General features: G+C 40.9%; 2 protein-coding genes across 4 annotated transcripts in view; both read left to right on the forward strand.

Moving 5' to 3' along the window:
- Positions 1-402: 402 nt before the first annotated feature.
- DSCC1 (DNA replication and sister chromatid cohesion 1) lies at positions 403-12,849 on the forward strand. The gene is made up of 9 exons (XM_064703599.1): positions 403-625; positions 2,278-2,446; positions 4,838-4,972; positions 6,417-6,507; positions 7,444-7,582; positions 9,006-9,058; positions 10,176-10,330; positions 10,885-11,033; positions 11,812-12,849. The coding sequence occupies exons 1-9, from the start codon at positions 414-416 to the stop codon at positions 11,918-11,920; spliced, it is 1,212 nt and encodes a 403-aa protein (XP_064559669.1). The 5' UTR covers positions 403-413; the 3' UTR covers positions 11,921-12,849.
- Positions 12,850-13,838: 989 nt separating this feature from the next.
- TAF2 (TATA-box binding protein associated factor 2) overlaps positions 13,839-14,807 on the forward strand; it is a 60,478-nt gene continuing 59,509 nt past the window's right edge. Inside the window, exon 1 of one of the 3 annotated variants that reach the window (XM_064706569.1) lies at positions 13,839-14,625. In XM_064706569.1, the coding sequence (XP_064562639.1) occupies positions 14,573-14,625 (53 nt within the window). In that variant the 5' untranslated portion in view covers positions 13,839-14,572. The remainder of the gene's footprint in view (positions 14,626-14,807) is intronic. The other 2 variants (XM_064706568.1, XM_064706570.1) reach the window with 2 other exon arrangements.

The following is a 14,807-nucleotide window of genomic DNA, read 5'->3' on the forward strand; positions in this document are numbered from 1 at the left end:
ATCTTGGAAGCCTTTTCCATCCTAAACACGTCTTCGATTTAATGTTGTCTCAGAGCTGGGCAGTGACTTCCATATTGCCCCTGTTTTTGCAGTGTTTTGTCATTCTATTTAATTTTGCGCATTTTGTATATTTTTATTCCATTTTTGGCATAACGAGAGATTTTACTGCAGCACAGCCCGACTCCTGTGCAGCCTGACAGAAATCGGGAGGCTTGTCCCAGATTAGGAGCAGAGGGAAGTGATTCCTGACCAGTTCCCGCCCGCCCCGCCGTCCGCCCATCCGCTCATCCGTCCGTCCGTCAACCGCGGAACCAACGCGGGCTGCGCGCGCCGCCGCCGCCCGCTCCCCGTTGGCCCGGCCCGGCCTGGGCGGGAGGAGCGGGGCGGGGATGGAGGCCGCGGCGGGGCGGGGAATGGAGGCCGTGGCGCGGAGTTCGGAGCGGGCTGGGGCCGCCATGCGGAGCCGCGCCGAGGTGGACGCCACGCTGCAGACGGCCAAGCTGAACCCGGCGGAGCTGCTGCCGGCCGTGCACTGCCTCAGCTTCGGCCCGCAGGCCGGCGGCGGCGAGTGCTGCCTGCTGCAGCTTGAGCCGGGGCTCTGCGCCGAGCTGGAGGCGGGGCGCAGGTACGGCGGGCGCGGGGCTGTCCCGGACACGGGGCTGTGTCCGCACTTCTGTGTTCTTCTGATGCGGTGGGCGTAACTGCCCCTTAAATCCCTTAAACCTGTCTCAGTTACACTGGAAACGAAAAGCCATTTCCTTATAAGCAGCATAAGAAGCGTTTTTTGTTTTTTGGTGGTTTTTTTTTTTTTTTTTTTTTTTTGTTTTTTTTTCCTCTGTGTCTGTGTGGTGTTTTAGTTTTTTTGTTGGTTTGGGGTTTTTTTGTGGAAAGCTTTCTGCTGTGGAGACTTCTGAACAAAACTCAGAAGATGCTGGAATAGGCTCCCCAAAAAGTGGTCAGAGCACCAAGGCTGCTACAGCTCAAGAAGCAATTGCACAGCGCTCTCGGGCACCTGGTGTGATCCTTTGGGCCAGCCCAGATGTGATCACCTGGTGTGATCCTTGTGGGTCACATCCAGCTCAGGATATTCTATGATCAGAAATACAGGTTTAGAAAAGATATCATGCCTCTAAAAGAATCCTGCTGACTTTGAGATTTTCCTGTTAGACCTCTCGAGGCCTGATGGATGGCAGGGTGCCTACAAGTTAGAAAATTGGCAGGGAAGGATGTGCAGTATGGACGTGCGAATTGGCAGGAAGGATGTGCCCTTCTATGCATGGGCATGGGGTAGGATGGTTATGTGACGCCAAACTCTGAACCAAGAGCAGGTTCTATGCAAGGTTTTGATACTGTTTTAAATTTCTTCCTTTACTGCGATGCCAGTGACATAAGGAAAATCTCTGAAGTGATACAAAATGAGAAGTCCCTCTAAAGAAGGTAGTTCTCTGAGATGCATGTTAGTAAGCCCATTCCTATTTCATGCAATACTGATGAAGTATTATCTGTTAGAGGCCTGAATTATATTGATCCCTTGGGACACAGCTGAGCTTTGTTCATGGCAAACAAGAGAAGCATTTAATTGAATTGAATCTGAGCGCTTAAGTTAGTGTATGTAGCCTGGGAGGAACTGAATGTTCCCCTGCCGTTCTCCTGCTTTGGTATTATCAAGTCCTCATGCAGAATCTTTACTTCATCAAGCATGTGAGCTGAAGAGGGTGCTTTACATTGTCTCTTTGTCCAGAATTGTTCTAGAAGATTATTTTCTTTCCTGCTTGGAATTACTTGCAAGAAAATAGGTATTAATTATCTGAAGGGCTCTGCACAGTAAACACAATTTCTGTTTGCTTTCTTGTTTCACAGTGGGCCAGCTTCAGTCCTCATTAAGGAACAACTCTAGTTTGTTATCTGATTTTTAAGATTAGTGAACTAGTTCACACATTAAGCATCACTTCAGCAGTGTTTTAGGGGGGTTGAGAGAATTGGTGTATGACTATAGGCATTCAACTGTGTTCTGCATGAAAACTTGGAATGCTTGTCTTTTGAGTTCCCACACTAAAAGGAGAGGGAAGAACACAGTCAATTAGATTAATTTACATTTTTTTGGTGAACTGTGACTGCTGCTACCAAACAGAACTGCAGTTTGTAATTTCTTTACAAATGTATGAATGTGAGAAAATATCAAACAAGTTTAATAAGAGTTCATCCTGAAACAGAGGTAAAAATGCATCATTATTTCATGATTTCATGATTTCATCATTGGGTTTGTTTTTTTTTCAGCCTAATAATCCGTGGTGAAAAGGATGAACATGCAGTGTTGTGCAGCAAAGATAAAACTTATGACATGAAAATAGCAGATACCTCAAATATGCTGCTGTTTGTTCCTGGTTGCAAAACTCCAGAGGAACTGAAAGCAGATCAGGCATCTTGTAATATTATTCATTCACAGGTATGTCTTTCAGGGTTTTATTTGTTTGCTTTAATTTTGTTCTTTCTTATTCTCTGTAATTTCTTGTATTTTGTCCAAGATGCATATGTGAAACCCAGCTGACATTCAGTTGCCTAAACACAGACTTCTAACGCCATTTTAGATGCCCTGTGGTATTGCTTAGCCACTATTGCAGGCTGCCACTGGAGAAAGGACGAGTCTCCTGTAGCTTCTTTGTGTATTGACCAGTTCCAAGAGGATGTATTTATAAATGTGTTTTTTATACAGGGCCATGCTATGCCTTAGGGTGTCCAAAATGGCTTTAGAGCCTTTCTTCAGGCAGTTGAACTTTCTCTGTAATGTATGGTTATTATTTCGGAGAAGTTAAAACTGTGCTTTATTTTCATTGCATAGTAATTACTTGTGGTAGGTATTAAAAGCTTGCAAAGAAAATATAATTTCTCAGTGTTAGCAACTGTTTTTAAAGTAAGCTATTTACAGGTTGATTTTTAGGAGTGCTTTTCCCAAAAGGGAGATTTTACCATCTTGTATCTGAATACTATTTTTTAAATATAGAAATGTATTCTAAGGTGGCTCTTTCAATTAGTGTATCAAAACATTTGTCAAAGTGAATGAATTTAGAGTTCTCAGTTTAAGAATTCATTGTTCTGTGCCCTCCTGAAGCGTAGTTAATAAAATTCTATTAAAAATAGCTAGGCAAACATTATTAGTTAATTATTTTCTGTAATGGACATAATGGCATCATTGAGGAATAATCCTACTTCAACATCAGTTCTTCCATGAGGTCTAATGAGCTAATGTAAAAAGTTAATTCAAGCTGAAGTAGATTAATAAGAAAGTAATATTCTTTCATATACTTTTTTTTCTTGCTACATTTAATTGTTTCACTATTCCTGTGAAGTTACACATCATAGAAATGTGATTTGCTTAGGAATTATTTTAAAAGTTTTATTTCTAAGAGCTCTCAAAATTATATCAAAAATGTAAGATGGTCCATTAACACTGCAAATTGTGAAACATAGCAAAAGATACTATGTGTACTCAGTACTTTGGGGCTTCACTGCTCTTCACTTGCTGTCTTGGTGCTGATCTTTGTATCACTTTCACAGCTGATACAGCCAAAGCATTTGCCATTTTATTCACCTCACAGAGCTTATCTCAGGTTATGAGCTTTGGAATATTAATTAGAATTATTTATTTCCTTTTCTATGCAGAGTATCTTCTTATTACCAAAATGATCAGAAAACAACTTGGCAGGAAAAAACCTAGCACTTAAGTAAATGCTAATTGACATGAAGCTTGGAAGTTTGTCAGGAAGTTGGTGTTTAGCTGAAATTTTTGCCAAGCCAGTTATGTAATAGATTAAAATTGACAGATTTCTGTGTATTAGAATTTGTATACAATTACTTCTATATGTAGGTGGTTTTGCTTATAGTTGATTTAAATGGAAAATGATTTTAAAGCTTTAGTTGTTGTTTTTGGTTTTTTTTAATGGAGGACTTCTAAAATACCTCAAGTACACCAGTAAAGCACTTAGGGTATTTTAAAGCACTGTCTAGAGGCTTTTTCATAGAAGCTGTTTTTACATGGGACTGGTGATTGGGTCAGGAGTCACTAAGCTGGAGCCTGTTCTGCCTCTGCAATTCTGTTCCCATTTCTGTTGGTTTAGTAAATAGTAGAAATGATGCTGAAAGGCCTCCAATAGTCTGGCCTCTTCCAAGAATCTTGCAGTAAGTCAAAGCTGTACCCTGTGAAGCATCTCAGGATTACTCTGAAAGTAAAGCTTTGGTAAGTCGGTGCTGTTGAATCACGAACAGCCAAACTTCCTGTTGCACACTCCTCATTCTTGTGTTGACTCAGGGAGAGGAACAGAGATGTCTTGTCAGTTGTGTGCAAGTGTAGCTTTCTGTCCTTGTTACTGTCTGCTTTGCTTGAGCTTAGGACTATGATGATTCATTAAAAAGACCATGAAGTAGATCCCAAGCTTGGGAAGAAGTGGGGAAGATAGACACAGGTTAATACAGGAAGGCTTTTCTGGCAGTAACACAATTTACTGTTAAGGCAAAAAGCAGTTTTGAGGGGAATTGTGCAGAAATATATCCTGTGGTGATTTCCTGTCATTTGCAGGCAGAGTTGAGTTGTTACTTTTGTCTTATGCACTACAAAGATATATTTTATCAATCAGCTGTGGATTTTTATTCTTCATTGTCTGTAGTAATTTTTTTATTGAAAACATTGGAATGATTGTTTTATCTTTAAAGTAATTACCCTATTAATATTTACTTGTTTTCAATGACTGGGTTAACACTGCTTGCTGATAATTTTTGGTAAGCAGCTTTGAATCCAGATGCTACATTAAAATGTTTAAAGAGTTGCTGTTTTCTCTTGTAGATTGCTGGTTTCTCCAAGAACTATTGGGAATTAAGGAGATGTCGACCAAAACTGAAGAAACTGAGGATGCTTTTAATGGAAGATCCATATGAAGGGCCTGATAGTCAGAAAGATCAGACTTCAACATTTTCAAAGGTAAATCAGCTGTGTAAATTGCTTTCTTGTGATTGGTAATGAGCAAATTAAAATGAAGATACATCCTTAAGTAGAAAAATCCCTTTTCTCATGTGATTCACAGTGCTTCTTTGAGTTAATTTTTTAACTCTTCTGTTCTAAACAAGTTGATTGTTAATAGCACTTCCAGTGAGTACAGGTAAGCAGCCTTTTTATTAGTTAAAATGAAGGACGTGGAAGGAGACTGGGCATTTTCCTTTTCCTGTGGGAAGTTTCTTGGAGCACAACCTTCAGAATCTTTTCTAAATTCCTTGAGAGTTACATGACTACTAAGGTATAGTGCAGCCTTTCCTTCTTTGTGTCTGCCATGTATGAGGTCAGCGCACACCATGTGCAGATTGCTTGCTAATCAGTAATTGGTGATGACAAGGAGAAGAAGGGAGTTGAAGAGAGTAACAGGATTATCTAAGGCATGGAATAAGACACACTAAAAGAAGGAAAAACACAAATGAAATCCCGTCCTGCTGTCTTACAGTGTTTCCAGGAAATTCATTTTGGGACCTAAAGAGTAATGGGGAGACCTGGACTGTGCAGCATATGATCTCAGCTAAAAGGCTGATAAAAATTCTGGGGCTTTGTTAGCTTGGTTGGTTTTCCTTTTGACTTGAAGACCAAAAAGTAGTTGTTCCCAAGTATTTTATGCTGAGGCATGATTGAAGCTGACACCACCAAACCATCTGCATGTGTTCAGATGTGCAAACACAGATGTTACTTTTCTCTGGAGAGACAGGATGCTTCTCTCTTCCTGGATGATTAACAGGCTGATTTCTGATCAGTTACAGAATCTTGCCCCCAGAATTGCCTACCTGTGCTGTTCTAGGCATAGCAGGACATACAGCAAAATAAGGGATGGCAAAGGTTCAAGGGCTTAAATTGTCTGAAAATTATAAGCATTGTCAAAAGCTAGCAACATGAAAAAGTCATATGAAATAGTGTTTATTCATAATATTGAGTATTATTAAAAAGGTGTCAGTGTCTCCCAAACATTAATGACTGATTTGAGGATTGATCACCATTTATTTTTGAAGGAGAATGCATTTCCTCTATGAGCTTACTGAGTAACAACAACTAGGTATATCTGATAAATGCAGACAAGTGTTAACCTTGCCTCTGGTGGAACTCCTCAATGAATCTGAAAGCTCTCCAGGGGAAAACTCTTTCCTGTGGGACTAATTTTCTCTGAAATCCCAAACAGTGTATGTGTAGTAATGATTTCCACTGTTTTGTTTGCTTACACTTAATATTTATTGTGTGCTGGGAAACCTTAGAAAATTCAGTCTGGGGGAAAAAACATCTGTCTTAAGTCTTTCCTTCATTATAGCTTATAATGCATTTAGTATGGTCACTGAAGTAAAGAAGAAGTAAGAAAACCTCTTTTATTTCCTTTATTTTTCCCTTGTTGCAGTATACAACAGAAGATTTGTTAAATCTGATTCAAGCAAGTGAGGAAGAAATACTCCACCAATTGCAGGTCATAGATGCCTGCAAAATCGAAGGTATTTGTATCTAAAGAATATTCTTACCTATGAGGAAATAGCCCTCCTGTTTTCCCCAAAATACATGTCTCCCTTTTTTAAGGCCTATTCTATATCCTTGTCTTTCAAGGTGCAAGTTACTTTAAAGTTCTAAGACTTGTTCCCATAGATCCATGTCCTCTGCTGCTGTGGATCTGCTCAGAAGGATGAAGCTGAGCAGGCACTGCCAGTCTCTCTCTTTCAGGATAACTCCTTTGCTGCTACAAACACTGGCATCAGAGTATCCCACCCACAGCATGAATATTTTTTAGCTGGTCATCCTCTTCATGACTGAGTGGGTGCTGCTTTCTGTAGTTCTAGAGGCAAAAATAGCTGATTCTTAGGGAGCCACATCCTTTTCATAGTTCTTTCTTCCTCCTGGACTTGGTTTATCTCAGTGTCTTCCTACCATGTGAGGGAAGGCTGGAGCAATGCCTCACCTTGGGACAGGTCCTATTCATCCTTTACTTGGCCATGCCCAAACATTCAGTAGCACACAAGTTGATGGCTGTCCTAGAGTCATCTGGATTTCTGGATTTTTGTGAACTTCTCTGGACCTGAGCTGTTGCTTTGCAGGGCCAGTGCAGCCCATCCTGTTCATGCAGTTCCGTTCCAGAACTAAGCATTAGTTCTTCCACATCTTGGAGTGATATTTTCAGTGTCTTTGTATCTGTGGCAGTTAAAGAATTACTAAAGAATTCCAAACAGTTGAGATAATTAAGTTTCATTCTCCTTTACATATGCTCTTATTATTTAGTTCCTTTTCTGAGCTTTTAATCCTGAAAAGAACACAATGGTACTGCGTATTATAAAGGTGTGACCTGAATGTCCAGACTCCAGTAATGTATCTTAATGGCAATAGAATTAAGGTGTTAATGTTTTCCTTCTAACAGTGTTCTGTGGTGCTCTGTTTGGCAGGATATTGGAGAATTCTAGACTTTGACTATGAGATGAAACTCTTGAGTCATGTGACTCAGCTAATAGACTCAGAGTCCTGGCCTTTGAGTAAGGTTCCTCTCTGTGCCTGCCTTGAAGAACTTGGATCTCTAGAACCCAGGTAAACAATTATTTTAGTACTTAAAATTGCCTACATTCATTATTAACTATGTGTAATTACAGTACTTGTTAACTGTCTATTAGAATTATAGTCTTGAAAATCTGGATTCTACTTACTGTGATATAAATGATACATTTTCTTTGTTTCTAAAAATACTCAAGGGAATTTTTAGACAGGTTAGTAAACTGATTTTGGTGTTTATTGTTAGTATTTTCATTGATCCACAGTAGAAACATTACTGCTGAGTTGTAAATGATGGAAGGAGCATGTACTTAAGTTGTGAATTGCTGAGCATCTTGAAATAGTTGTTCTGAAGCTACAGCTAGCCAAAAATGTTTGGTTTACCTGTTGCATACTAGCTGAGAGGGTGTATATTTTCTGGTGTAATTCAAAAGTACCATTCAAAGAAAGTCTTAAGTTTACAATATGTAGCATTTTCCATTTAATTGCCTTTTGGCTCAAAAAGATATCTGCAGTTAGGCTATAATTTATGACAGAGCTACAGAAAAGTGCCTGTTATTCAGTAAGGGATAATTAATTGCCAAATTTTTGACTTGCATCATAGGATCGTTCAGACTGGTAAAAAACATTAGGATCATTGAGTCCAGCCATTACCACACCACTGCCAAGTCCAGGACTGAACCATGTCCCTAAGTGCCAAATCTACGTGTCTTTTAAACACCTCCAGGGATGGTGACTCCACCACGTCCCTGGGCAGCCTGTTCCAGTGCTTGAGAAAGATTTCTTCATGGAAAGCATTCTTATATCCAATCTAAATATGTCAGGCCATTTCTTCTGATCCTGTCACTTGTTACCCGGGGGGGAAGAGACCGACCCCCACTGGCTACAGCCTCCTCTCAGGGAGCTGTAGGGAGTGACAAGGTCCCCCCTGGGCCTCCTTTTCTCCAGGCCAAACACCCCCAGCTCCCTCAGCTGCTCCTCACCTGAGTTGTGCTCCAGACCCTTCCCCAGCTCTGTTGCCCTTCTCTGGACACCCTCCAGCCCCTCAATGTCCTTCAGTTCTGGTCTGAGGGACCCAGAACTGGACACAGGGTTTGAGGTGCATCCTCACCAGTGCTGAGGGGAACAATCCCTGCCCTGGTCCTGCTGGCCACACTTGCTGATACAATTCTTTCTCATGGGAAAAAAAAGATATTGCAAGAGTCTATTCATTATTTCCCTTACACATTTTAGTCTTTGCTAGTTATAACTAGAAGGTGGAAGAGACCTTTGGGGGAGATTCTTCTCTCTTCTATTTTTTACCAGGTTCTTCATTTCACCCACAAAAATGTGTCTCATCATCTATTCCCTTCAGTTTATTTTCTTCTCCATACCTGTTTCTTAATCGTCTTGGTAACTGTTTCCGTAGCGTCCCAGTAAACACTAATATTAGAACATGTTTTCTGATTTTTTTTTTTTCCAGAGAGATGATAGAACACATTCTTTTAAGCTATGGCAGGAAATATGTTGATGATGGTAAGTTTGGGAATGATAACATGGCTTAACTTTGCATAAAAGAAATAATTATTAGTGTGGAAATGTAGGTTTTTGAAGAACAGCCCAAACAAGTGACTCTGCTACAGTACAAACGAGAGAGGGAGGAGGGAGAAAACTGGCTAAAAATCAGTACAATTGTTAAAGGAATTTTCATAGGTAAAAAAGGCTATTAAACTGTACAAGCCAATTGTGAACAGAGGTACTGGAACTGATTTGTTAGGTGTGTACAAGCCATAATTTCGTGACTAAAGAGAGCTCACTAGTAAAATTTAGATGACATCTCTCATTAGATACCCTAGAAGATCTCAGATATTTAAGTAATTAATTGTGCTATTATGAGTAGTCAATGGCATGAATTCAGCTTGCTTGGAGTAGGTATCTGCCTGTGATCTCTTGAACTGCCCCACAAGATCTGCTGGTTGTAGGGATTAGATTTGCATTGTCCATCTCAGACACAAATACAATACTGCACTGCTGTAATTCAGTCTGAATTCTTCCCCACAGTGGCTTTCATCTCACCTTTGGCTGAAGCAGGAGTTGCACTCAAACTTAAAGAACATAAGGAAGTCATTGGAGTGACAACAGACTCTTGTCTTAATGTATTTAGGCAGTTTGCACAAGGAACAAGTCTGAATTACACAGAGGTGGCTGAAACAATAGAAGGAAGTGTTTATACCTGATTTGGGTCAGAAATTTTAGCCAAGTCACTGTGAGAGAAAATGAAATCTCATCTCTTCATAATCCCATAAGGGTGATTAAAGAAGTGAAAGTTTTGTTTACAAGCCATTCAGAAATAGGAATGAGAGCTGGAGGAGGAACAGTACACTGAAAGGGGAAAACATGGAGGGCAAACACATTTATCGATACAAATTAATACTGTAGTTGGGACTGTACTGCTGTGTTCTGCATAATTTGTTCCTGAGAATGAGAAGATACCCTAATTTATCCAAATTAATACCAAGTCAAATTGCTTCCCAAGGAGAAAAAAAAAAGGATGCTTGGTGTATAGAAGACTGTAGAACAAAATGGAAATACAAGGCTGTTCTTTTATCAAAAGGCAAGAACCCAAGATAACTTAGTTTTTGCTTCTTGGCAGGGGAGGTTTTCTTTGAAATGCATGAAGATAAAATATGCAGAGCTATAGCACAAATGCTTTTGCAAAATGCAGTTAAATTCAATCTATCAGAGTTTGAAGAAGTCTGGCAACAGAGTGTCCCTGAGGGGATGACAGCAAGGCTTGATCAGCTTCAGGTAAACACGTAAAGAAGGATGAATTATTTTGTGAATGGGCTGTAACGGACTTGTGTCATATACAGATTTTAGCCATTATTGGGTATTGTGTTGTTTCTGTCAGCTTTTGAGTTCAAGTATGCTTTATGATATCCTCAATAAGCACCAGTAGTCTGGAATCATAATTCAGGTTTCTGTAACTAAGGCACGTTTCACTGTTTGAAGAAAGGTTGCAGCTATAATTTACTACTTGTAAATGTGACTGGAACAGAAGCTGAAGCTGTTGTTGAAAAGATGGTAGTGACAGCCAGTAGAGTAGTAAGCACTACTGGAATCCTTTTGCTTAAAGCAGGCAGAGAGATGTTGGATTCTCCCTTTCTTCTTATCGTAAAAGAAATGATAAATACTGCCTGTGAAACAGTGCCTTTATGATACTTCTTCACTTTGCCTCTAGTAGTGCAGTTCTAGAAGGCTTTGGATCTGCAAAGAGCAACTTTCATGGGATGTTGTCAGAAAGAAGGAAGTTTAATTGTTTTGCCAGTACTTTTTCTTTCATTTCTGATACTGTTCGGCAGGGCTTGGCTCTTGTGGATAGAAGTTCAAGACCAGAGACCATCTTTCTGCTGAAAGTGGAAGACTTACCTGAAGACAATCAGGAAAGATTCAACAGCTTATTTGGCATACGGGAAAAGTGGACAGAAGTGGATATTACCCCTTATATACAGTAAGGATGTATTTATTTTTATTAAAACATTATTAGTACCATATTGTTCTCTTTTTGTATAGCTGGCTTCTGATGAGCCATCACTGCCTCAGTGATACTCTATACTTTGCATTTTAAATTTAGTGGATTCTTTATGAATAGAATACCCACCTCTGGAATCTGTAACTCTCTTTTTTTGGACTTAAATGTGTGTAAAATGTTGATCCTACTGGGTTTAAATGGGTGATAATTCTCATTTGATTAAAGCAGACAATTCAAAGGCTAAACTTGCTGACATTTACTCTATATTTACAACACTAGAACTATAAAGCAATAGTGCTTTCTGTACTGCATCCGTTGTTCCTTTGGTAGTTAAGACTTATACTGCACATTATCTGGAATGTCCAGCTGTGATATATGTGAGAAGATGTTGATGCTGTCCCAGAGGTAACTGCATCAACCCTTTATGAGTGGCTCTAAATTTACTGTAATATAACTGAATTGTTCAGAGCTAGCTAGATTGAAAACTCTGTTGGAGAACAGTAAGAATAAAACTCTGCCTAATACCCCAAATTATTTTTCTGAAGTAGTGTAGTTTTGTCTAGTGTGTAAATGTCAAGGTAAGTTCTAAACTTGAGGTAATTTAAAGTATGTGACAGTTACAGTAGTTCTGTTTTTTTTTCCTAACATCCAAATCCAGTTTATTGCTGTAGTTACAAATGTTTTACGGATTCATTTTGTGTGATAGTATCTCTAAATTCTCTAAATGCCAATGTCCTGTGCTTTATTTCCTCTGTAGAGACTTGTGTGCAGAGAAGCAGACTGTTGGTGCTCTTCTGACAAAATATGCTCGCTCCTCAATGCTGAATGGTGTTAAAGTTTATAATTCTAGAAGACCCATCTCATAACAAGTATTGTTTGAAGAACTGAGGATACTGAATGTAGTAACAGTGAATGTTACTTGCTGCTGCCTTCTGGGGAAAAGAGTGGCCATCATTATACAGTGTACTTACAGGCTATTTGAATATGTTGTATTCTCTGCTCAGCTAAGCAGAGTGTGAGGACACTTGTGGCCTCTGATGAATGATATTGAGCTCACCTTCCTTTGCCAGCCTTCTTTGCCAACCTTCCTTTGCCCAACTTCTACTTCTTGAATACACATAATCTTTTTATCCATAAGTCTGAAACAAATATTAAAAACTTCCTTGATAATAATTCAATCAATTCAATTGAATAGCAAAATAGAAATTTTAGTCTTCTGCCCATTAGTGGCCATTCTTGAAGATTAGGGTTTCAATGCAGTGTTCACATTTTGCATAGCAGAGAACTCATCAAGCTCATGAACAAATCATTCCCCACTGGGACTACATCAGTCTTGATTTTGAAAAGTGGTTCCTTTTAAGGTCATGTCTATGAACAACATCAGCACCTGACACTTTAATACTTGGCAGAATGGCCTTATGTATATTACCAAAAAAACCCTAATTGCAGTGAAGTGTGAATATAAGAGAGAGAAGTTGGATGATGTGTTACAAATTTCCTATAACCTGTCATTAAAATGTAGCTGAGGTAAAACTGGTGCTTTACAGAAGAGTACTTGTGTTTTTTTAAAAAGAACCTACAAAACTTTGTAGTACAATTATTTTTTTAAAACTTTGTTAGGGCACATGACAGCACATAGAAATTGTGCCTTACAGTTTTGTAATGATAATACTGTTGTATGTAAATGAAACAGAATGTTTTGATGATACTGCCATGAAATGGTGTACTTGAGATGGTAATCTTGTAATCATTAAAAAGGATTGTTTGCATGTCAGTAAACCAGAGTTTAATATTAGATCGTTTTCAGGTTTATATTTTAAGCTTAACAGTCGTTGCTTATTTGATACAAAAAGGATTCTTTCATCAGACTCAGATGTGAGGTAGGAAATACCTTGGAACTGCCAGCCTTCCAGCTGTAGAGGGAGTGGGGAGAGTAGAGAAACTCCTCCTAAATCGAATGTAACTCAAGCTGCACACTGTGTGCATACTTGGAATATGGTACAGATAAAACACTGAATAAAAGCTTCTTCCTGAGCTCTGTTTATTGTTGCCCAGTGCTGCAAGGTCAGTGTCCTGTGCTGCACATTGTTGGTGCAGGGCTGTGGTGTTTAACCAAGTGTGTGATGTAGAAGGGCTCTCTGCTGGGAAGGACTGCTTTGTTTGCTGTCTGGTTCCAGCAGCTCCGGTCCCCCAACAGCAGCAGCAGGTTCAGTCCCAGAGATCAATGGTTTTATGAACAGAAAAGCCTTGGAAATTCCCTCCATTGCATCACAGAAGGCCCCTTAGTTGAAATATGCAACACAATTTATATTTTTATATTTGTGCTCCAAGTTTGTATTTACATAGGTGTTTCTTTGTAAAACAAATCAGAAATTAAGTATTTAATGAATAGAACTTTTTTACGGCTATGACAGGAGTTTTTTTACATTAATTTTGTGTGTGTAGTCATTCCATGTGTGCAGTGCTCCTGCTTGGTTTTGTTACACATTGAAAAATGAAATGACCCTTTCAAACTCCCACCAGTTTATTCGATGCAAGCATTTATTTTAACCTGAAATAGATTAATCTGAAGTTACTTATAACAACCTTGGTTATAAAGGAACTATATCTCGCGGCCTCCTTCTCCCACCAGTGGCGTCCCCCGTAAGGCGGCAGGCGGAGCTCGCTGCGGGCGCGCGCCGCTCCCGCCGCCCCTTCCCGCCTTCCGCCCGCCCACCCGCGCCTGCGCGAGCTGCGGCGCCTGCGCACGGGGACAAGGCGCGGCCCCTCTCTCGGCTTTTGGGTGGTTCGGGAGGGTTATTTTATTCTTTCTTTTTTTTCTTCTTCTTCTCTCCGGCCGCCGCTGCCGCCGCTGTAAAAAGCAGCTGCCTTTCTGTAAAAAGGAAAACTCCAGCAGCCTTTCCCGCTGAAGTGACAGAGCTCAGTCAATCGGGCCGTGACCTCTCACCCGCGGGTCGGAGGTGACTGCCAAGATGGCGGCGGCTGCGGAAGGTCCGCGGCGGGCGCGCTGCTGAGGGAAACCCGCGGGGCTGACCCTGCCCCGGGCCTGGCCACCGCCCGGCCCGCTCCACCCTCTGCCAGGCCTTTCCCGGCTCTCAGCGGACGGCGCTGCCCCAGCCGGCGCTCCCGGGAGCGCGGACCCCGGTGCCTGCCCGGCCATCCTGGCCGCGGCCCTCCTGATTCCGTCGCTCCCGCCGCCCCTGCCCGCCTGAGCCGGTTGTTTTCCGTAGTTCCCGTGGAGAGGAAGCTCGTCTGGACTGGTTCCGTAAGCCCAGCAGACCGAGGGGCTGCGTGTGCACCCACGGGAGGTTTTACACAAACACTGCTTGGTGGTGGTGCTGTAGCGATGGCGCTCATTGGAGCTGAGGATTCCTGACTGCTGGGGGGTCACACATCGCTGAGGAGATGAGAGATCAAATCCGGCGTGACACGGGGGAAAATCGAAGGACCCGCTGAGTGAGGATGATGTTGGTGCCAGTCTGACGGTCAGCAGAGTGCGTTTAGTGCTGCGGTTCAGGATGAATAGGAAGAAAGGAGACAAAGGATTTGAAAGCCCAAGACCTTATAAATTATAAGTATCCATTTTTTAAAATTGTTGTACTTGAAGCCAATGCACACTGAATCAGGCCAAAGGCTGATTATAATGATTTATTTAAGAAGGAGCTGTTGCTTGTGGTGTAGCTTGCTTTCAGAAAAGGTGTGTTGCGGATAAATGTTTGAGTGTGTAAATGGACTTACTCTTGGGCAGCAAGT

The sequence above is a fragment of the Zonotrichia leucophrys genome, chromosome 2 (genome assembly GCF_028769735.1).
Source record: "Zonotrichia leucophrys gambelii isolate GWCS_2022_RI chromosome 2, RI_Zleu_2.0, whole genome shotgun sequence".
Lineage (NCBI taxonomy): Eukaryota > Metazoa > Chordata > Aves > Passeriformes > Passerellidae > Zonotrichia > Zonotrichia leucophrys.